The 24,697-nt window shown below is 46.2% G+C and overlaps 1 protein-coding gene across 2 annotated transcripts in view; it reads right to left on the reverse strand.

Annotated features, from left to right (window-relative positions):
- Positions 1-9,114: 9,114 nt before the first annotated feature.
- Positions 9,115-24,697, reverse strand: part of SHQ1 (SHQ1, H/ACA ribonucleoprotein assembly factor) — a 39,581-nt gene continuing 23,998 nt past the window's right edge. For both annotated transcript variants that reach the window (XM_040076724.1, XM_040076723.1), the window contains exon 12: positions 9,115-10,280. In XM_040076724.1, the coding sequence (XP_039932658.1) occupies positions 9,632-10,280 (649 nt within the window). In that variant the 3' untranslated portion in view covers positions 9,115-9,631. The remainder of the gene's footprint in view (positions 10,281-24,697) is intronic.

The raw sequence follows: 24,697 nt of genomic DNA on the forward strand, positions 1-24,697 counted from the left end.
CATCTCGGCCCTTGTCCCCGGCCAGGAGGTGGCAAGGGGCTCCCTGGTGGCCCTCAAAGCACCACAAGCAAGAGAGACACACACAGAGAGACCTGGAGACGATGCAGCAGCAGGCGATGGAGCTTCAGCCCGTGGGGCAGGCAGGCGTTCCCCGGAGGAGCAGAGGCGGTGATTTCAGCTGCGGCGGCTTTGCTGAACCCAGGCTGCCAAAAGGGAGCTTGTCCTTCTGTTTCTTGTTATGCCTCAACGCCGAGCTGTTTCCACAACTCAAATCAGTTGCATTTGTGTGATTGTAAAGGCTTGAAAGGCTGGAGAGGATCTTTTCAAAAGGATTGTAGTGACAGCCTGAAGGAGAGAAGGTTTAGATTAGACACTAAGAAGAAATTCTTCCCTGTGAGGGTGCTGAGGCTCTGGCACAGCTGTGGCTGCCCCTGGATCCCTGGTTGGACACTGGGGCTTGGAGCAGCCTGGGACAGTGGAAGATGTCCCTGCCCTGGCAGCAGAGATAGAGTAGGATGGTTTTTAGGATCCCTCCCATCCCGTGAATCCACGATTTTTGTTGGAATATGGAATTTAGTAGGATGCAGTGCCCTCACCAAGGACATGACTGGGGGGTGTGATTGCAGAGAGGTCCCACAGCCCTGGCTGAATTTGCAGAAGCTCAAGTGCCTGGTGAACAATCTCGACACGGCACAGCGAGCACAGCAGCCCTCAGAGCGATTTTCACAGCCAGCTCCTGACAGGCGGAGGCAGCGAGACCTTTTGACCCCGAAGGAACATCCTCCCAAAACGCTGCTGGGGCCGGTTCCCGCACCCCAACCCCGCATCTCGCTCATCTCGGGAGAGAAAAGCAGCGTCATTACCAAAGCAAATCCGCCTGTTGCTGCTCTCGAAGCGTCCCGCGAGTTGTGTTCTCCTTGTTAGCGGCACTTCGAGAACATTGCTGGCAGTGGAAGAGAAACCCGGCGCCGAGGTTCCCCCCGTGTCCGGGCTGTGACAGATTGCTCGGAGAAACAACGCGGTGATTGAGGAGCCGGACTAATCACAGCAATTGATATAAATTACCGTGTCAGCTACACCGATGCCGCAGTCGGCAGGTTCACACCTCATTAAGCTTCCAAGTGCCAAATGAATCAACAGGGTTCAGCAGAAGCGTTCCTAATTAATTGTTGTAGCAATAGGGGAAAAGTAACGGGAAAAGGGAATCAGAGCTCCCGGCGCAGGCTTGCGCGGACCGAAACTCTGCTCCCATTGAGCGCTTGAGATTAAAGACGCCCACGGATTAATCTCAGCCAGCAAAGAATTGCCAGGGGCTGCTTTTGGACTAGGGCGGAGTGAAAATTCAGGCTGGCGACTCGCAGGCGTTTTTCCTCGAGTTGCGCGGCGTGTTTTGCATGGAGCTCTTCTGTCGCCTGTGAAATCTCCGGGTTTCCATTTCCCACCCCACCCACAGCGGGCAGAGACCACTGCTGGGCACCTCGGAGCCTCTTGGAGCCGATGGAAATTGCAATTCAGCAGCTTATTTTTAAGCCAGATGTGTCCTTTTTTTTTTTTTTTTTTTCCCTCTGTCTATACTCCCCAAAGCAAGATGCAAACTCCCCAGCGAGGGAAGAGGCCAGGAAAGCTGTGGTCTCACCTCTGGCCAAGCTCCCAGCCTCTTCCTCCACGGACTCCACCGTGCCAGGCTGCTGGAGGGACACAAAGCCAAGCTCGGGACAGAACAGCAGCAGCACAAGTGAGTTGGAAAAGCGAAGCACTCTCCAGTCACGATGTCCTCGTCCTCACAGGGGGCTTTCCTCCAGCACACGGCAGCGCCCACAAGTCCCATCAGAGCCTGGAAGTCCTGGAGCTCAGGGAATGCTGAGGAAAGGCCGGGCACAGCCTGCGGGTTCATGGCATCTCCTGTGGCTGAGCACAGAGCCAGCATCCACAGGCGCTCCTTGCGGCATCTTTAGCATGGATTCAAGTCTTCAAGCCAGCAGCATCATCCAGCCCCCCGAAGGGGAGCCACAGCAGCGCCCGCGGAGCGGATCCGGCGTGCGCGGCTCGGGATCTCCGGGGGAGGTTTGGATATCTCCTCCTGCCTTCCCTCACGCACGTTCCGCCAGCTTAAAGCCTCCCTGGAGCTCCCATCTGCTCACCACACAGCTTGTAATTGCGTGTGTAATGCGAGGGGCAGCTCAGCGCTCAAACCGCATTCCCAGCCTCGGATGTCTCCGGGTGTTTGCACTTTCCCCAGCGCTGCCACTCATCCCGCCCGTTCTCCCTGATCTATAAAACATCCAGCCAGTATCCATATCCCAGCAGGGCCCTGACGGCTGGTAGCTGTCACTGCTTTGCTCCAGCGCTCAGACCCAGTTCCTCTGCGCCGCTGATTAACCTGTAACCTCGGCGGCTTGCCAGCAAAAATGTAAATTGGAGAGAAAAGTAGAATATGAGCGCAGATTTCGCCTCTTTCGCGCTTGTGCCTGGGGAGCACCAGTGACTGGCAAAGGAGCTTTAGTGCTGGAATCCTAAGGGGTGTGGGGTGCCAGGAGTGTAAGGGAGGTGCCCACAGTCACTCAAGAAAACAGCGATGAGTCAGAATTACCCGTCCTCATCCCTCACGGTGCCTGGGGTGGGATCCAGTGGAAATACCCAGCCCATTTCAAGGAACTTGGGGCTGTTTTAAAGCAAAATTTTTAAAGCGGCCAGGAAAAGCTGATACCGCAGCTCCAGCCCTTTCTGCAGGGCCTGGTCGGGTCAGAGCCCGTGGAGAAGGAGGATGTGGATCCCTGAGCAGCCACACGCCCGGGGCTGGGCATTCCCAGCACAGAGCTGCATTCCCTCCTGCATTCCCAAGGACACGTGCACCAGGGGCTGCTCCGCATGATCAATGAAAATATCTCCCCGTGACTCGCCAAAATCCAACAGATTCTCCCAATGGACTGGTCGGTGACTTTCCTCACGTTGAACCCCTTCTCCTACTGAGCTAACACATCACTGTTTTCTTTAGCTTCTTTTTTCCCCATATAAATCTCTACTTAATTAATAAAGCAAACAATTTTTAAAGAAAAAAAATAATACCTAAACCATATTTCTGAGCCTCAGAATTACTGTTCTAGCAACTAGCAGTATTTAAAATATATATATTAATTGCAGTTTGAGAAAGAGGTTTTGATAAAGTTGGGTCCAGAAATACTTGCATTATAAATATTTACATCATAAATATTTTGTTCTCTTGCACTTAATACTGCAAACCGGCGGGGTAACATTTCTGCCCTTGTTTTATTTTAAGGGATTCAAGGTGCAAATTGGAGGATTAGCAATCCAAACAGCATAGCAAGAACGCAAGCAGGCTCCCAAGCCCAGGTGTAAAAAGCCAGTTGCCGAAGAGTCTGTGCTCTCAAGCGAGGAGCCCAACACGGGAAGGCAGGATCCTGTGTGCAAAGTCTCTTCACACCTTAATTACAGCTCCTGCCAACCACTTCAGCTCTGGAGTGGGATGTTTTCTCTGGTGAGAGGATACCATTAGCGCAAGGAGCAGCATCCAGGGAAATCACCTCGCAGGGGAAACTCCTCAGGCTTCTGTTTTCAGCCACTTTGAAAAGCAAATTGATTAACGCACACACACACACTCGTGTGGGCGCGCACACCCCGCCCGTGCCGGCTTTGCACTGACACCCAACAGCTTTGCAGTTTATAATCAAAGTGTGATTTAGGACATTAGGGTCATGAAGAGCGGGGTATTGAGGCTCCACAAGCTGTTTCAGCTATCAGAATCCTGGAATATCCCGAGCTGGAAGGGACCCGTAGAGCACATCCAAATGCAGCTGTCGCTGCCCAGGACACCCCGAGAGTCCCACCCTGTGCCTGAGAGCATCGCCCAAAGCTGCTGTGGAGCAAATAGATTCGGGAAAGGCGTAGCACTGCAATCACTCATGGCTCAAACCTTCAGGATTCCAGAGCACGATCGTGTCAGCTCGGGATAGAGACTTACCCCAATATTTAGGCAGTGTTATTCCCCTGCTCTCTGAGAACCTCCACCCCCGGGACTGAGGGGGCTTGTTGCCGGACATCTGAAGGCAAAAGGCAACTTTGCACTGGCGCCCCATGCCAAATCCTCGTCTAATCCTTCCCACCGTGGATAAAGGAGTGGAGCCCTGCCAGGCAGCTCGGTTCAGTTTCACAGCTCCTGCAGCTCTTTGATGCTGTGTGGATGCAGCTGGGACCCCCCCGCACGGCGCTGCGGGATCACCTGGGCACAGCCGAGCCTGCACAGACTCTGTGCGACTCCTCACACGCAGAAAAAAAGCGCTGAGGCAATTTAAAACACCGCGAGGAACACACCATGACTTTAACTTTGACAGTGTTCTCCCTCCGGGTTCGTTATTCCCGGGGTTTTACAGCCCCTGTGCGTGGCTCGTTTTTGTGGCACGCAACAGGTCCTGGGCGGTTTTTATCCCTCGGATATTTTCCAGTCGGGCTGCCAGCCTGATGTGCTGAGTTACCTGCTGGCAGCAGCAGGAGAAGGAGCAGCACATTACCCGATTGCCACCCCTGATCCATCACGGGCCCGGGAGCCTGACACGGAGAAGCAGCTGTGGAGGAACAAAGCTCCTTGCTCAGGACAGCAACTACTGACAGCTCAGCCCATCCTCTCCTGGTTCCCCCTGCTCCCACAGTCCTGAGCAACTGCTCAAATCCACAGCACAAAGCGTGGCACTTGCTTTTTTTTTTTTTTAATGTAATGTAATGTCATCACTGGAACCCAGATTCACAGCTCGGATGCTTTGACCTTGTCCGCTGCGCTCCTACGTTCGGATTTCGAAATTCATCATCTAATCCCAGGTAAGTGCTTTCAAATTCGGCCGAACGGGGCATGAATCTTGCCGGGTGGGAAGCGCAGGTCTCTGCAGCCAGATGGATGAAGCCCTGCTACGCTCCCCGATTTGTTTCAAGGCTTCAGCGGCAATTGCCTGCTCTAGTTCGAGAAGGGAAGGCTCGCTGTAGGGTAATTAAACACGTGGGGAGCTCAGGAGAGCCGCCTGCCAGCACCTGGCAGTGGGATTCCCCCTTCCAGAGGCACCTGCGCTAAATGGTAATTCCTTCCCTCCATTTCCCACCGCGCTCCCGACGCTTCTCCCGGCAGCTCGGAGGAACAGATGGAGCAATCACCCTCCTCCTCTCCCCGGCGCGGACCCCTGCTGCTACCCAGCGCCTAGCGCGGCTGTAATACACATAATTAGGCAAATCAATGGACAATGCAGCATATTAGAGGAGGTGGAGCCGCATCAAGGCGAAACGCGGATCCCTGTTTATTTACTGCGGGAAATGGGATGTTTCCGCGTGATTGCCAAGCGTCGCGGACGGGAGATGAAACGTAATCGCAGCCCTGGCAGGTAGGGAGCAGCCAGCAGCTCTCTCACCCGGATTGCTCGGAGCACAGCCGAGGGGAGCTCGGCCTCAGCTTGATATTCTGTTGATTTAAGCTTTAAACATCTCGTTTATGGAGCTACGCTCCCAAATCTCCTCGCGCGCCCGTAATTAGGGAGAGGGATGTTTGCAACCTCCAACCCACCGCTGAGTCCGGACCAAAAGCACAAAGTGAGGGCTGCACGATGCCGGCAGCCACCCCTGCCCTCGCTGGGGAGCCAAGGGCTGCACGGCAGAGGCCGAGCACACACAGCTGCTGTGCTTTTGCGTTATTTTTATGTGTATTTATGTTAGTGTATTAAGATAAAGAGCGGGCGTGCTGCGGGCAAGCATCCCCTGAGCAGCGACGGGAGCAGGGTAACTCTCAGCAAGGGCGGTTCTGCGTGCAGAAGAGGGGTACAAGAGCCAAATCATGAGTGAGAGAAGCTTTTACATTTCTGGCCTCTTCGAGGAAAGAGATCCTCCTGCCAGGAGGAAACATCAGGGATCTGTTTGCAGCTCTTGCACGCACCCAGGGGGTTTTATCCTGGGTTATGGGCTCAGCTGTGCCCCAGGAGTGCCTGAGGAAAGCACCTGTCCCAGAGGGCCACCAAAGTCTGGTCCAGGTGGTGCCGAGGCCTCCCAGGCGCCCTGGACAGGGGAATTGGAGGTGTTTTATGGAGGTACTGATACACCACGGAACAGAGGCCAAGCCTTCAGACACATTACATTTTTAAGAGGGTTTCTGGGATCAAATTTTGGCCAGTTTTGTCAAATTCCCAGGGATTTAGAGGAGCAGTGACTGCAGCTGGTGTGGGTGGGCACCACAGCTCCCAAGGCACCGCTGGCCTCGAGCCACTCGGATACTGACACCCAGCTATTTAGAATACACCAGAAATGGCAGATTTTAGCTTCTCGCCCTTGCTCTGCACAAGTCAGTGGCAGACAGAGAAACCTCCACTGCCAGATTTGACTTTTACTCCTTTTTCCTCTATTTCTGTGCTCCCTTTCCAGAGCCTGGCCCTTCCTGAGTTAGGCAGCACATCAACATTCAAGAGAGGGACTGACCACAGAGCTCCTGGGGTCCCTGCAGTAACAATATCACCAAGTGACCTTGCTGCTTTCTAGACCTGAAACTTTTTGTCCTTTCCCATGCTTATTGCTTCTCCCACAGCAATGAGCCGCTCTTGGGTCAGAGCTGTCCTTCACGGAGCTCTGCCAACCCCTCAGTTCTCACCTAAGGGATGCAGGTTGTGTTTTTGTCTCCAAGCATCCTCACAGTGCCGCCAGATGTGCTCAGTTGCTGCATTTAAATAAATGCAAACCAACATCACCGAGTGCATTTTGGATCTGATCTCAGTCAGGTCCCCAAATTCAGCATTTGTCAAAGCGGGACTGTTACTTCCCCAAAACCTAAGGAATATAAAAACAGCCTGATTTATGGGCACCACAGTATTACAAACCCAGAGCTGTGTCAATGCAAAATCGTGGCCTCACATGTGTCCCACAAACCATGGAAAAAGGGAGGAACAGATCCAGGACGGGCTCAGGAAACTCTTGGGAGACTCAGACAACTGACACTGACACTGTTTGTTTGTTTGTTTGTTTGCTATAAATATAAATATAATCCACTGCTGAAGTGTTTAGGAAGGCTCTGAGAGACATGAGACACCTCCCTGGTGCTCACCCTGCTCCCTGCAGACACCCCGGGCTGGGGGGACCCTCTTTGCTCCCCTTGCCACCGCCCAAGTGCCACCACAGCGGCTCCACATTCATTTTCTTCTCCCAGCTTATCTCCCCCCGGCTTTGGAGTGCATTCTTCCTTATCTCGGAGACAAACGGCCTCCACGGAGAGCTCTGAACAGCAGAGCAATTTATCTGCCTGACATGTGTTTCCCTGTTTGTTTTCTGCAGCCTTGAGCCATGGGCTGGGCTGTGACAACACTCAGCTGTGGCACCGGTGGAGGGTCACCCGGCCCACAGCTCAGGGCTGTGGATCAATGCCTTGGCCATATTTATCATTTATTGCAGTAAATCGGGGTCTAATCGATGCTTTATTGTTTTGGCGTGCCAGCAAAGCCTTTACGAGCTTTTCACAAATCTGTCTGGAATTAGCAAAAGCCAGGGGAAGAAAGGATATTTAATCGATTCAGCCGTAATTTTTAATATGGGGAAAGAGGAAAATGCAACACTGTTCCCATGAGAAAAAGGAATACAAATCAAAACCCGCCTCTGTTTAGCTCCTTCTGATGGTTTCCAGTATTTCACTTGTTGCTGTTAAGTTGTAAAGTACAAAACATCTCCATCCTGTTCCAGCCAGCTCTTGGATGCAAAGACCTCCCTCCCTCCCTCCCTCCTAAATAAATGTGACTTCAGGAGTTCCTTTTGTGTATGCGTGTTTGGGTTTTTTGGGGTTTTTTGGTTTTGTTTTCATTTGGTTGGTTTTCGTTTGTGTTTCTGTGTGCTTATTGTTTTGTTTTCCCAAGTGTTGATACTTCACCGACTCAGTAAGCCTCAGTGATTAAAGCTCCACTTTCCTCTCAGAAGTGTCTCTGCTCATCCTTCCCGGAGCAGCAAGGCTTCCTTTTCACACAGACTGCTCATCCTCAGCGCTCCACGTGTGCTGGGTACTTCAGCCTCAGGTGAAATTCCAATCACCCCACACGCAAAAACTTCACACCCCACCCCTACAGAGGTCACATTAAATTGCCATCAATCAATCAATCCACAGCAATCAACATCCCTTATCAGCCCCACGAGCAGAAAACACAGAATTTCCCAGAGCTTTCCCCAGGCCCTGCTCAGCTGCAGAAGCTCTGAGTTCACCCCTGGAATTTGGGGAGAGCAGGACCATCGCTCTTTTCTCCTGAAGTGCATTTCCCCCCCTTCTCTCAGACTCTGGCAGCTCCAGTGTGGATTTTATTGCTGGCATTTAGAAGAGTAAGTGCTCCCTGCCACACAGGATGGGAAAGGTTTCTCCTCCAGGGAACAGAACACAGAGACTGATTAAGCCACCAGCAGCTATTTAAGAACATAAAAAATATCGGCAGGTGAGGGTTGCAGCTCTCACTGAGCAGGAGCTGGGGCAGGAACACAGCTCACCTGCTGATTTCCAGCAGGGTACAGCACTGACGAAAAATAAGTCCTTTAGCTTAGGATTTTTATACGCTTTTAAATAGAAAAAAAGGTTGAAAAGTAATCAAAACTTGCTTCTCCGGAGGAGTCAAGCAGATGCTCCTGCTGAGCCAAGGGTGGTGGTCCACGCTCCACCTCCCCAAATCCTTCTGCAGAAATTAGCTAACAAAAGAGCAGATAATTGGGAGCAGCCACCTGAGTTCAGTAACATAAATTAGCTATCAAACTGCATTAAGCTGACTGGATTGTTTGAACATTTTAAAGGAAAAAAAAGCCGGGGGCCAGACTAACAAAGCCAGGACTACCCAGGCCAGGTTTGCTCTCAGTCCTGTCCCCAGATCCACAAACTGTTGTTCCTTCATCTGGTTAACGCTGCTGTGGTGGGACTGAGAGCATCAGCAGAAAAAAATTAAATCATGGGGATTTTTGTTCTTTAAACAGCAAGAGAAGTGACCACACAAAGAAACATTTCCAAAACAGCACAAAAGAATGAATACATGACAAAACAGCTGAAAGAACTTATGGAAGAACTGCAGAAACACAAAATTCTATCTCTTAGACATCAAAGACACAAACACAACCATTGGCTCTTGCATTGATGGCACAAGAATTTCCTTTATTCTGTACAAAAAATATAGAATTTATATAATTTAAAATAATTTGCCATCACTATTTAAACTTATAATTGTTATTTGAAGTGGTTTGCTACAAAGCATTGTAAGATAACAGTATAATGTCACAAACAACTTTGTACAAACATAATGAGGACATTTTTCAAGTAAATCACAACAGCTAAAGAAAATGAAAATGAGTCATTTCAGTTGTATTTGATTAGGACATCATTCTATCACTGAATAAGCTTAATGAAAACTGTTTCTAGAAGTTTATTGAAATTATACATTCTCACATCAAATATGAGACTCTGTTGGAGAAAAATAAAAATGTGTGAGAGCATCACACAGTCCGATCAATTCTTTTCAAAGCAGTCTTGTCCTCCAACCAAAAATAAAAACATCTTGTGCAGCACAGGACAGCCTTGGGAGAGCTCATTACAGAACAAGCTGGGAGCTTGTGGGGTCACACCATGCTCCTGCACAGTCCTTTAGTCTTCATCTTCATTTGTGCTGCAGAGAAAAAGCAATGGGTTTGGCTTGGGAGACACCTCCAAGAAATTTCCCTTCCCAGCAGCAGCTTCTGAAAATCTGTCAGGCTCGGGTACAGGGTTTTCTTCTTGTTCCTGTGAAACGCAGCCTGCGGTAGCCAATCCTTCAGGCTGCTCTGAAAGTCTCATTGCAGAGTGGATTTGCATTTCTAATTCCTCTACCAGCTTTCCAGGAGGAGTCGGAGATTGCAAGGAAACCTTTGATTTTCCATCACCGACCTCCGTCGCCGAAGCGTTTGTGCCCTGCCTCAATCCATTACAGTCAATAAGTGGAGCTGTCCTCTCCTCCTGGAGCATGCCTTGGAAAGGATTTATTTCCCCATCTTCGCTGGTCGAGGACTCCTGCTCATCTGAATCAGAGCCTTCTGTCTCAGATGATGAAGTGCTGCTGGATTCTTCAGAGTCACTTGTCTCCGACTCAGAGCAAAGCAGCTGTTGCTTGGAAACTGTGCCAGCAGCTTTTAACGCCTTCTCTTCCTCCTGTACCAGCACTGCTGCTGCTTCCAGCTCCTCCAGCTCCAGCCCCATGTGGGACTTGCTGAGCGTGGTTTTCTGCAAGGACTCACAGAGCGCAGCCAACTTTTTTGACCTTTAACAAAGAACAAGATATGTCACTGAACCTGACAGACAGAACTTTCCCATTCGATAACGAGAACACGAATCTTAAAACATTTCTTCCTTTTGGTTGGGACACAAACAACTTTCTTCTTCGACCCTGATTGCAAAAGAGGATGTTACAGGAGGAAAAAAACCAAACCAAAACAGAAGGATTCATAATTACAATTATTTAGGGTAACTTCTCCCACAAGGTTAGACAAGATGCCACTGAAAGGCTTTGAGGACACCTTCCTGAACGATCCTGCTGCTGGATGCTATGGCAGTGCACAGAGAGGGAGAAGAGATTTCAGAACAAACCTTTTCAGCTTTGCTGTCTCTAGCAGCACAGGGTTGGATGGCTGAAGTTTATGCGCAGCAAAACCGTTTTGGTTTCCTACCCTCCCAGACATATCTGGGAAATATGAACCAAGAGAACAGGGCTGGTTTGTGATCCACGCTCCTCCTGTCCCACGGTCACAGGAGGGGTTCACTAACTCTGGCTGCGGATGCACCTCACCCCTCACTTGGAATTCAGCTGAAATGTAATTCAGCAGGACTAACAGGACCATTTAGATAAATGCCCCTAATAAAGCAGACACACCACACTGGCTTCAAATCTCTGGTCCAGCCCCATCCATTTCCTCCAGAGCTGGAAGCCAGCACGTGCTTTACCAGAAAAGGGCACCATGGATTTATAAATAGAGACTAAAGAGCAAGAGAGCGCCTCGAAATGGAGGGGGGGTGAGGGCGGAGGGGGAAAATGGGCATAAAACCCCAAACATACATCCTGTTTCTTGTTGTGGAGCTCTGCCTCCGACTATCAATCAGCTTTTCACCACTTCCTGCAGCAGCAGGTCTGCTATAAATCCTGCAGTAACTGACTGGGTTTCATTTCCTCTGCCAGAGCTGTGAACCTGCAAGGCACGACACGCTGACACTGGAGCAAGGAGCTGGGGATGTAATACACGGCTCCTGCGAGGCAGAAGTTAAAGTGCTCCTTCTCTCACTTGAATGATTTTAAAGATCTTTATATTCTCTTTCCCAGGGGGCATAATTACTCAGTATAATATAGATGCTTCCACTTTTTTTTTTTTCCCTCCTAAAGGAATTGTATTTTTAAGTGGGGGAAGGGGAATTCAGTGCTGCTTCTTACACATTTTACAGAGAGTGCCACGCTTAAATGCTCCAAAAACTCTGAATAAAACACACTAGATTTCCTTAGTTCAACCCACAGACTAGGAAACTGAGAAATAACTTTCTCAGAGGTAAAACAACAGAAAACAATTTTATATTTCTAGAATTTTCAAATCTAAAGCTAAGAATTAAATGCAACATGATCCTACCAGCCTCTAATAAAATAAAGGGGCACTAAATTTAAAAAAAACTTATTAGAATCATGTTTTCTTTCTGGCAACTCTTTTTTTTTTTTTTTTTTTTTTTTTTTTTTTTTTTTTTTTTTGTCAAGGACTTGCATTTTTCTCAAAGCGTTATGGGGGATTTGAGAAATTGCCAACCTAATTGGGAACAAAGCAAGCATTCTCCCTGCTCCATCAGTAAAGAGAAAGGAAAAGCAGCCAAGTGATGCATGGAGAGGTTCATGGAGCCTTGCAGGTAGGTGGGAACAGAACAAGTGGCTGCAGGGAAATCTGCTTCCTGAGCACACGGGGGAGAAGCTGATTTATACCCCGAGTCACAGGAGTTTACATCCCTTTCAGAAAGCATTTTGCTTTGCTTTTCTTCCTTCCAACTCTGTGCACGTGCCCCCCTCCCTCCCCTGTGAGAGCTGCTCAGAACATGAAGCTGTTCAATTCCTTCTCCTCTCCTGTTCCTGGCACAGAACCCTGGTTTGGCCCATTTTAATTCCCTTTAATTTCACTGACACCGTGAGCAGCTCACCACACACCCTCTGGCACAACAATTTCCCCCCAGTTCCCACTGCCTGTCTCATCCCCCCATTTCACTGCTGCCATTAAAACAGAAAAGCAATTTTCAAAGTCCTGTTTCTCCCCACACTGTCATTGTATCTGTCAACTTGTTTCCTAATTCTAGATGTTTTGTGGTTTTTTTCCTTATTTTTGCCCATTTTTTCTACCTTTTCAGGCCTCTTTCCCCTGTTCCAGACTCTCATTCCTTTAAATTCTCTCCACCTCCTTTCACTACTCTCTTATAATGCAGTTTATATGGTAAGATACAGAAACATATCACAGAACTGCATCAAGCATTAAGGACCTACTGTGCTTTTCTGGCATTAGGTACTTTGCTGTGTCCAGGTTACTGAATGTCAAATGTTAAGGGATAAAATACACAGAGGTAAACTTGACTCAACACACATTATGCTACTAAATTCAAAGTGGTCCTGCTGACAGATAAAAGAATGATCTTCCTGAAGTTGATTGTTTAGCTCATGGCTACATCAGGTGTTTGATGTCCCTGCTCACTGCAGGGGAGTTGGACTAGGTGGCCTTTAAAGGTCCCCTCCAACCTACCTATTCTGACTCTACAGAAAAGTCTCATTTCAGTTCTCAAGTGCTTCTTCTCAACTTTCACTCTGCTCATCCAGTTTATCAGAATCTACAGAGCTCAACTTTTCAGTATGAGACAAACTCAAAACTGTCACCACTTAATTTTATACACAAACCCCAAAAAACTCCACTCCTCAACTCTGCAATCTTGTATTTAAAAAAAGCCAACAAAGAACACTTGAAGAACAGGGTCATTTCTTTTTTGCCCCTGTGCAAGGGACTAAGAGAATTACAATTAGCCATCAGTTCATCTCCTTTAAGGCAATTATCTAATTTGAAGGAGAACTGAGTTTCAGAAGTGCATTTCACATCAGCCTTAAGGAAAAGTGGCAGCGCTCCCTGGACAAAAAAAACAGGCAAACAGACTGAAAATCAGCATGGAAACGCTTTCAAAGGGAGAACACGGGTCTCTGAGCCGACGGTTTCCCAAGGTGAAAGATAAGCAACAATTCAGGAAAAGAAAAATGAGACACCAGAAACAAGATCTTGTGTATGAGAGACCTGCAGTAAACAGACCCTGCTGTTCCCAAAATCTTTCAAGTAGTGTTTGAGAGATTAGACAGCAAATACTTTAATTTTTCAAGTATGATTAATGGAATCCATGATTACTTTAAGACATGCTCATTCAGTATGCACATTTGTGGTAATGATATCTTATTATTATGGTAATAGTGTTCTTACATAAACATGCATAATAGGTTTTAAAGGTGCTACACATGATAATTATTAGTTATCACGATGTCAGTTGCTTAAGGAAAATGTTTAATTACAGGTTAAACTGATCAGATGCATGTTTTGTTTAATGCATAGCTTTGAGGAACAGATAAGAGAAGCATCTCGGGGCTTGTCCATGTAGTCTGGAATTAAAATTCCAAGACAGAACTACAGTAATCCTTGTCTAGGCACAGGAGAGTTTCTTCAGGTGCTAGAAGAAGAAAAAAAAAATCTTGTTCTACAGATCTGAGATTATAAAGGAGTGGAACCGGGCTGAAAAGAACAAAGAATCAAAGGAGATTTAGCAAATAAAGGGAGATGGTAGAACTCTGAGAAAAATGAAAAGAGGATTATGGCAACAGGAAAGGGAAATCATTAGAGCTTTACAGCAAAGGCCACCTGTGGCAGCATGAAGAGAAGAGATGGTGATGGCACTGACTGCAGGACACGAGTGACAAGCAGGGTGGGAGCAGAGCAGGACACGACTGCAGGTAAAGCCAAACTCCTACAAGCACCAATTCTGCTCTCTGTTCCAGGGAGTACAGAGAGCACTAGGATCTGAAGAGTCAAGACAGCTGTTATCTCCAGAACGTACAGCTATGAGGAAGAAGTCTCACTGCAGACAGACATCAGGGATTTGATTGTTTCCAAGGAACATTTCACATAAGGTGGAAGAGAGGACAAAAATCAACCCAGTCACTGACAGTAAAAAACAAATGCAGGACATGGGGTGGGGAGGGAGTTCATCCAGCCACAAAAATCTTCTCATTTTTCCCAAACGATGCAGGAAAAAAATAATTATGCTTCTGTATACTATGTCCATCAGTCAGCACCACGTAAGGAAAAAGGTTTAAAGAAAGGGTGTTAATAGCCCAGACCTTCCCATCTGCCTGGTGCCTCCCTTACATGCAGTACTCTTGTTTTAGCAGTTATGTTAAAAAGACCAAACAGCTCAAAGAGAACTTGAAAATATAAAAATCAGCAGTCTGCTCCTCATTCTGAATGCTGGTAGCACTGCATACTCAATCATGGCAGGGGAATTACAGATCTAAAACACTCCGCAAATTACTTGTAAAGATGGGAGCGAATGTCAATGCTCAGAGCAGCTGTGGCTGCCCCTGGATCCTGGCAGTGTCCAAGGCCAGGTTGGACAGGGCTTGGAGCACGATAGTGGAAGGTGTCACTGGTTGAAACTGGCTGATTGAAGGTCCCTTCCAACCCAAAGCATTCCACGTTTCTACAAAACATTCACACAGGCAGCACAGCCTCCCAAAGCTGGAGTCGGGAACATCCCGCTGCGGAATGGAAAGTGACTTTTCCTGCACAGGCACAAGCTCCAGCTTGCTTTTGTTGTTGTAAACAATAGGATTATTTCTACTGGCTCATCATCTGGCTTTGCATTCACCGTTGTACACAAACATCCCCTGTTCTGAAGTACTCCGTGTAAACGAGGTGTAAGACATGGCACAACCCAGGAGTCTCCCTGGTATCTCCCCAGGCTCAGTCCCGCCCAAGTGACGGCTCAGAGCTGCCAGGGCACATCAAGCTGCTCCTGCCCCAGCACAGCAGGAAAGGAACCGAGCACAGGAGCCTCAGGACCACAAACACTGACAGCAGCTCTGCTGGCCAGCCCGGTGTTTGAATGGGACCTAACTGATCTTGGAATTAACTAAAATTTACGTCGCTTGTGTCTGGTTAGGGCCCACTCAGTGTTCCAGTGGGAATGAGCCCTCCATGCTGGCAGCACTCAGCCCCACAGGGCTGACAAGCCATGTTTCAGAGTGTGAAACACTTTACATTAATTATCTTTAAGCCTTGCAGGCACGATAAACAAGTCTCAGAGGCAGCAGAGACATCAAGCACAGACGTGCCTTTGGAGCAGGCGGGGCCGTGTCCCTGCCAGCAGCCAGCCCTGCAGCTCCTCGGGATGCATTCACACACAACCCGGCGGCGTGCTGTGCCCCTCAGCAGGGCTGACACACACAGAAAGGGCAGTTATTTCACTTATCTCCACCCAGCAGGAGCTCTGGACACACAGGATCCATCTCGTAGCAAAGCTGCTGCATTAAGAGGCTTCCTGTCTGCTGCATCACAAGAGCTTTAATTTTATATCTTTAGCGTACCAGAAGTTACTGAGTTTAAAGAGAAAGTATCAGGCTATATTTACACTGCCTTTCGCCACAAGGCCTGGCAAAACTCACTTAGGAGAGAAAGTTCCACAGTCAGCCTCCTTCTTTGATAAAACAGATAAGATAGCAAGCAATACAACCAGACCAGTATCCCCACTTTAAACGTGTTCCAAATTACATACCTGGCAGCACTGCTTACAATTTCCCACAATTATTCATTTGGCCAGAGGCACTGCAAGTATTAAGACAGTTCTAGAGTTAATATTATCTCAGACATCACCAGATATTATCCCAGAGTCTCAGCAGTTCAGATACAGAGAGTGTGCAAATTTACTATCTGCGAGACATTGAAATGTCAGATAAACTGTGAGGGATAATGAAATTTTCTGCCTTGCCAGCAGACTGGTTGAGGACAGGCTGCAATAGGACATCACTGGTGTTTCTGCAGGGTCTGTCACCAGTGACCAAAAGGGCACCTGCAAAGGGACGGGCTCTCCACACCCTTCAGAGGGTCTCATTTTCCCCCTGCCCACAGTGGTTCTGGCTGGATTCCATCCAGCACTTCCAGCCCAAGCCTCATCTTTCCGGACGTCAGGGGTATGAAGAGACATTGTTCAACATCCAGTCTCCAAATAATGCCAAATGAACTTCCCACAGGAGCCCTGTCACAATCCTGATGGAAATTAATACCCCATGGCAGTAAGTCGACAGCCCAAATTCTCTCAAAGCAGAAGGCTCAACAAGTTACAGCCAAACACTAAAGCAGAAGGTAACAACGTGGGCTCATACAAGAATGACACAGCTGGCAAAGCACCCAACTAGTCCATCAAGGAAAAAATAAATTGTTCTTTGCTCTAAAATTCAGATGCAGCTTCTATCTAGTCCAGAACAGCTACTGGAGCAACCAAACTGGTGATCTTTGGGGAAAGCTTGAGGCTGATAACTGAGATCACCCTGGCCCCTGATCAGTGTATTCTGAGAGCCAGGGGCGGAGGATAAAGCAGAGGAAAGGCACATTCTCAAATGGCTGTAACAGAATGCAAACTTCAGGGGTTTAGCCCAAAAGTAGCGTGATTCCTTCAGAAAGGCAACCAACAATGAGAAACATCCCTCCACACCTGACATGCACTTTCAGGCAGCTTGAAAGGGGAAAAAAAAAAAAAAGATTGAATTCTTATGATACAGAATTGACAGACAATTTGATTTTAATAAAATATTCAAGACATGAAAGAGTCTAGGTTTGATCAGCCCTGACTGGTAAGACACAGGAGCAATAACGATGATGGCGTTGAATACTAAAGCAGAATTCATTAATGCAGAAACAGCTCGAGTCAACAGGCACAAAATCGCATAAACGGTCCAACAATGAGGTTAGAACACAAAACCCCCCCAGTCCAGGAAAAGAACCCTTACAAATGGACATTTAGGTGCAATAATAAGAAACTCATCACACTAAAGGCACCATCCATTTGCCCAAACCACTCTTTAAAAAGTGATGGGTTACAAAAGAACTTGAGCTTCAGAATCTGCCTGGAGACAAGAGAGTAAGGCTCAATTACACCTTTTAGAGTGTGTTTTATAGCAGCTCACATATTCCACCATTTATTATTTCACTTTCAAGGTTATTTATAATGAGGGCTTCAATTATACACTAGTCAGTGACCTCAAATCATTGTGAAATAGCTTTGAAAAAGCAAGTTCAGGAGCAGGCAACAAAAGTACTCCAAAAGAAGTTCTGAAGGAAATTCAGAGCAGAAAATAAACTTGGTAAGAGTTAATAGTGTCACCCACTCTGCCTGTCATGCACACTGCTCTATTACAGACCATGACAACAACTCACACTGTTTTTATTGCTGAAGTACCTCACTACACACTTTCACGCCAGTTCCTCACAAGTTTGGGCTATCTGTGCATGGATTTTATTTCATCCAGACCTGGGAACACGACTGTTCCTTTCAGGCTAAAATTTAAAGCACAACAATACTACCACGAAGTTCAGGGCATGAATTGAAACACACACCCAGCACCTGAACCCTTTTGTGGCAGCAAAAGGCCCTCACTCAGAAGAGCACAGAAAATACTTTATAATCATCAGACAGATAAATAAGTAACATCTACTAAATTTCTTTCCAGCTTTTATTAGCTGGTTAGCTCATCATACCCTACCCTGGCTTAAGATATCTGAAAGAATCACAGAAGAGGTCGTACAATTAACAGAGATAAAAAGAAACAGCACCATCCAACAGTTTCATGTGCTCAGTTTATTACACACTTTTATAGTAAGAGAGAGAAGCCATAAATAACTCTATTAAAATCACATTAGTTCTGATCAATGAGTACAGAAGATAATGGAAGAAGGTTAGCAAAGGAAAAACAGGACCATTTGCTTCAGGACTTAGGTAAAAATTGACCTAAACTTTAACTAATCTTCTCCCTTATCTGCAACGAAAGACAGATGAGTGTAAACAAAACAGCAAAACCACAACTTTTGTTCACAGGAATTAGTCCTGGATTAATCACTGTTTTCATAGGGAGGAAACAAACCATCTCCCCAACACATCAAAGACTACTTCATTTCTAAACTTTGAGTCAGTACTCAAAAAAAATAAGTGCCCAGCTTGTGCAAGATCTTTCATATGCAAATGCAGGTTTGAATTCATGCTTTCCATGTCTCAAGATGATGGACTCTGATTTTCAGCCTAAATAACCTAGCTTTCCACAGTTTACACTGTCCACGTCCATACTGACCGTTAATCATTTCCTTCCTAACAACTCCTGGAAACAGCAGGCAACTTCATCAAATTTCAGAGCAACGAGAATTTAAAGATCTTTCAATCCCTACATATTTCATGAAAATAAGTAGAGGGATGAATAATGAGCCTCCTGGGACAAGGCTGGCAGGACACAGCTATTGCACCTTCCTTCAGCTGGCAGGAGGCCAGGGCAGGAACCCACCAGCCAGCTGATCCACGCCAATTCCAGCTATGGATACGCCTCATGCCTGGTGGAGGTGTCAAGGGATGTGGGGAAGGGACAAGAGCATAAGGCTTGAGTTGGGAAGTTTATAAAGTTTTTTCTCCTCCTTTCCTCACAGACACGAGACAAAGCAGAGACTGGAAGAGCGTTCCCTGCACAGCAAATCTTCACTGCAAATGAGAAAACCATACTGGAAAATAAGTGCTGGGAAAAAGTGCCGGGAAAATAAGTGCTGGAAGATGCATCTCCCTGTGAGCAAGATGCCCCCACTTCAAACAGAGAGGAGCAGAAATGCAGCACCAAGAGGGTTCCCTGGACATGAGAAATGCCTCCCTTCTGTGCAGGTGACAAAACACAGCCCTGCCCCATAAACAACGGCTGATGGGGAGAATCCAGCGGGCTTAAGGGGAACATAAAATGCTTTAATCTTGGAATTCCGGCTTTCAAAGGGCATTATGTGGATTCTGAAACCAAGAGAGTGATGTACTTACACTGCAATCCAACTGGCAGTCTTGTAAACATGAACTGCTATCTACATAGCTTAAAGTATTACAGTTTGTTAACCATAAATCAAATAGAAAACATAGCACCATCGTTTCAATTTAAGTGACTTCTTTTATGTTAATAAGTCTGAATGCTTCAAGTGACTTTCCCCCCATATTTATTCTGAAATTCCACAGTGCTTCTTTCATAATGAATCTAAATACTGCATGAGCTGAACTTCACATTTATAAATATTTTAAAAAAAAGATGAAGCTTTCCAATATAACATCTTACTTTCATTACTCGGTCTTTTTGATAAGTTGAAACCAAACAGATCATGGATTATAAAAGAAATCAAGTACAGCTTACTTATGTAGATGATATTATGAAAATATTCATAAGAGAAAACAGACTTGGAATTAATATTGGACTATAAAAAGAAACTGAAGAGTATTTATACGTTTTAAGAATAGTTTAACGGAGCTCTGTTGCCAAAATAGCTCCAGTAAGTTGCAGCCAGTCCAAACATCCAACAATGGCACAGCTTCCAAAGTCATATAGGATAAACACAAATAATGAAAGATGAGCAGATAACTCACCACAAAACAGATGCAGAGAGAGATTTTATGAAATGATAGCAATATTGGCTGTGTTACAGAAAGGGAACACTGACATCTGCTCTGTACTGGCTCCACCTCCCTCAAGTTTCTTTGCTGCCATTACCTAGAAGTTGGTCTTCACCATCACTGCTGGTGATCTAGGAGAAAGCTCTTCTCATGCTGCAAATCAGCCAATTTGTGTTACAGTATGGGAATGAAAGGTACTCACACAGCAGGGCAGGAAATGTGAATTTTAGTGTCAGGATAATGCTAGCAAAGTCCTGTATCACAAAAATAACAACAATGGCAGGGAACAGGCTTAAAGGCACAATTACAAACATTACTCCAGCATGATCCTACCCCTTTACAATGGAATTTATCCACCAAACAACACAGTGGGGTTGATCAGAGTTTAACTCTCACTGCTCCACTGCTGCAGCTGACACCCAGAACACTGGAGGGGAAAACACCACCTGCAGCCTTCCAGCTCTCAGTCCATCCTCAACCCACACAGTCTGAACAGGAAAAGACACCAAACCCCAGCATCCTGCACATTCCTGGCAGGAAAGCAGATCTTTGCAAGGCCTGAAGTGAACAGCCTGCTGCCAGCTCCTCCCACATCCCCTGCTGTGTTCAGGCACCTGTTCCCAGCTGCTCTGGGGCACCACTGAGCAAGGGGATGGTTTGACACTGTAGCAGGGTCCAGTCAGCTCAAACAGAAGAACAGGTTTTAACAATGAGGGTGATAAAACACTGGAAATGGTTGCCCAGAGAAGCTGTGGCTGCCCCAGCCCTGGAAATATTCAAGGCTGGGCAGTGCTTAAAGCAACCTGACAGAGTTGAAGATGTCCCAGCTCATTGCAGGAAGGGGACCAGATACCTGTAAAGGTTGCTCCCAACCCAAACTGTTCCATGATTCCATGATCATACCTCATAGAAATAATTATGATTTCTAAGCCAGCTGCTGAGTAGGCTGGAAACAAAGCAGGGAGATTTTCCCAGCCTGGAGCGCAGCTTCTCCCTTGGACCAGAGCTTCACATTCCACCTTACTCAGAAAGGCAACGACTGCACCAGCTCATCCTTCCCCTCATCAAACCAGAAATCCACTGCCTGAAAAGACATGACACAGCTCACTGACCCTTCTGCAGGCACACAGGAACTGCCTCCCAACAACTTTGGAAAATCAAAGCAGTAGCCTGAGGGGGGGAAAAAATGGCTTTCTTCTTTGTCTTCTATGCCCACAGCAAGGTGCATTCAGACACAGCCTGAAGGAATCCGAGCTGCAGAAAAGTGATGGAATAAACAGGAAAAAACAACAGAGGGCACGAGAGCAAAAACATCAAAGGAAACTGCAGCTAGCAGCTGGAAGGAGAGATTAAATCCCTTGTTAAAAATCCATGTTTTTGCAGGGCTTGCTAAAACATACATGAAGGGGAATTTCTGGTATTCTACACACCTGTCTATCACCTTCCTGAGCCTTCAGGGCAGGTTTTTGCCTTAAGGCTCTTAAGGCAGTGTACTGTATTAGTTGGGTATTGTTATTTAGAAGTGCTCTGTGTGCACCTCCTGCTTTACAGTCACCTGAAGTGACAGCTCAGACCTTAAATAAGATGCAGGACCAAAGGAGAGGCACTGGCAGCAAACAAACAGAAAAACATGCATCAAAACACTGAAAGAGGAGACACATAGAATGTGCCTGCAAATTACTAGTTACTATTTTTAAATCCAAGAACTGGGATCTAAGGTGTAAGAGCAGATGACTTGGGATGAAAATAAATAAATTTGGGAGTTTTACTAACAGACAACGTACTCTGATAAACTGGTGAAGTCTTACCTAAGTTTTAAGGGAAATTATAGCATTTTCTGTTTCAGTAGCATAATAAATTGCTCAGAATCTCCAATACTTTCTGCATCAGACCCAGAGCTCAGGTTTGAACCAAAAGGTTTTATCTGAGCTGAGCAATTTTGATAGAAACAAGTAAGGCTGTACAGAATTACCCAACAACAGAGGGAGAATGAGTCAGCTCAATTACTCTTCACTAGGAAAATGTGAAAATTTATTGCTGTCTGAATTTTTCCTGTCCAAACAGACTGTGTGATTTATTTATTTTTTAATACAACTCAGTGGCTAAAACCTGAAATCTCTGTCCCACCATACTTGTAGACAAGTCCTAATCAACCTTTTAATTTTCTTACCAGTGCACTCCTGAGTTTATTTGACGTCTTGTCTTAACACAGGTCACCCAGACATTCACATTCATGACGTATTTTCGCCCCTAATCCTCTCCATTTTTCAACATCTTTTTGAACAAGCACTAGAATCAGTGTTTTAACACAGCCTTACAAATGATGCATTTTAAGGTCACGCCACTTCCTTCTTCTAAATGATACCACTCTGCTTCTTCAGCTGAAGTGCACTCGCCCTCTCACCTGCTCAGGTTCAAGCTGTTCTCAAGCATCACCCAACCTATTTTTCTGAGGCTGTTGCCCTCAACTGTCTTTTATTCTCCAATCCATAACTGTGCTCTACAAGCTTTTACAGAGCGTGTCATTTTAGACTCGCTCGTATTAAAAGGCACATTGTTCAAATAAGCACTTACGGCCAGTCTGGGGCAGCCTGTGCAATTCATTTTATACCTTCAAATAAATAACATTTAATGCCACACGGAAAAAAAAAATCTAACAAGGAGGCATTATGCATTTTCTTACAGATTTTTAAATATGCATTAAATTAATCTCAAAGACCATCTGAAGTAGCCACTCTCATTATTGGTAAGAGCAGCTGGGACAGCTCAAAGTTAATTCAAGCACTCCAGGCCACCAAGGAAGTGAATGGGAAGCAAACCCAGCACAGCACGAGTACTCCAAGCAGGCAGCAAACAGTGCTGCACACTGAACTGCCTGCCAGCAGCAGTAATGCCAGCTTGTAAAACCTGCTAAGAAGGAATTACAATAATTGGGGATTGCAGTCATGAGCTACAATAATTAGGGATTGTAGTCCTGAGCTACTGCAGCAGGTCCTCACAGGACAGTCAGGGTGCAGCCTGAGGAAGCCCAGGTGAGACCACGAGCAGCACCAAGGCTTTGGGGTTTGTCCTTGGACCTGCATGGCTCTTATCAAAGAGGAACAGCAAAGGAAAAATAGCCTTGAAATTAAAAATCTTCAAAACAGGAGGGGTTTTCTTTTGGAGGGAGTGGGAGCAGAGAATTACGTGGCTTCAGTGCGTCCACAATGACATTATCATAAAAAAGCTAGCATCAAAAATATAATCCTGTCACAACAAAACAGATCAAACCAGATCAAGTTAAGGGTTTTTGTGATGGGACTGTAACACTACCTGATAAGTGAACACAACTGGCTACAGCAGAACATAAGCCAAAACCACATGCTAATGGCAAAGCTGCTTTCAAAGCAGCACCATGAAAGCAATTTGACTTTTCTCTGCACCACACTCTCTGAAAACTGGAGTTTTTATCAAACCTGAAACTACTGCAGCCTCCACTAAACGAAGGCTGCCGTGGGCAGCAATGAAGGTGAAGTCAAACCCAAACCCAGGCAGAGCAGGGAACAGCTGCCCATGGCCCTGTAACACAGGTGAAACACAAAACACCATGAGGGGTGTTTTCCCTCACGCCTCAACTGGATGAAGCATTTTAAACGTGCTGTTCAAATCAGATTAATCCCACAGAGCCAAGAGGCAGGATTTTCATCCAGAATATATTACTGCTTGTGCCTTTGTTCTTTGGAACCACGGCTGCTGGAGATCCAGGAGGTTAACAGCTGAAAATTAGCATATTCCTCTAACATTTGAGAATGCTTTAAAGCAGCAATTCTTTTTTATTATGTGTTAACACATTCTGTCTTCCCCCCATCACAAATCAAAAATTTAACAAACTAACATTAGCAGTGCACCACTTGAGAACCTTTTAGGGCAGTTTTGCTCCTGAATGCTCCTATCTGAACTCAGCATTTTCACAGCAAAGGTGCCGAGGTGCCAGAAGAACAACTCCACTCACTCCTCGTTCAGTAGACAGTCCTGACTTTCAAAGGTCACAACTAAACCCTTCCTAGGAACATGAAACTGCCATAAAGGTGAAACAGGACTTCATGAGTATAGGCAGGTTTAGATGGGATATTGGGAATAAATTCCTCCCCGTGAGGGTGCTCAGACCCTGGCACAGGGTGCCCAGAGCAGCTGTGGCTGCCCCTGGATCCCTGGCAGTGCCCAAGGCCAGGTTGGACACTGGGGCCCAGAGCAGCCTGGGACAGTGGAAGGTGTCCCTGCCCTGATAGAGGGTGGAATGGGATGACCTTTAAGGCCCTTTTGAGCCCAAACCATTCCATTAATCTATGATAATCCACCCTACATGCACCAAAAAAGCAAATACCAAGACTTTTAAAAGCCTGGCTTTTGTCTTTTCAAAACCCCAAAGCACTTAAGAAAACAAAAATGCCAAGAAACAGCTGCAAGAGTGGCACAATCAAGATCTTTTCTGCATACTTTGAAACGTTTTTCAAAGTTTTCCAGACTTTAGCAAATAATAACCAAATCAAATTGCTTCAGTTTGCAGATAAATGATCCATTTCACAAATTATTTTAACACGCCATCGGAACGTATGTTAAAATTCTATTTACATTCACTGAAAGATTGTATTTGACTACAGAAGCTCAAGGATATTTATATGTTACAAAACATTTTCCCAAATCTAACAAAGGCCAAGGTAAAACCAACGCAATGGACTGAAACTGCAATACTTAAAAGTTGAATTCTTTATTCCTTGTGCACTTTAGGATCTGATGTGACACAGGCAGTAAAAACCCTGTATCTCACAAATCTTTTTTTCCCTCTCAAAGTCCTGGACTCCTTCATACGTTTGCAGCATCAGGCCTTAAACACTTCAGGGCAACATTACACTGTATTGATTAAACAAGGGATTCAGAAAACCTGGGGAAAAGAAAAGGGGGCCTGAACAATCACAGTCG

The sequence above is a fragment of the Hirundo rustica genome, chromosome 12 (genome assembly GCF_015227805.2).
Source record: "Hirundo rustica isolate bHirRus1 chromosome 12, bHirRus1.pri.v3, whole genome shotgun sequence".
NCBI lineage: Eukaryota > Metazoa > Chordata > Aves > Passeriformes > Hirundinidae > Hirundo > Hirundo rustica.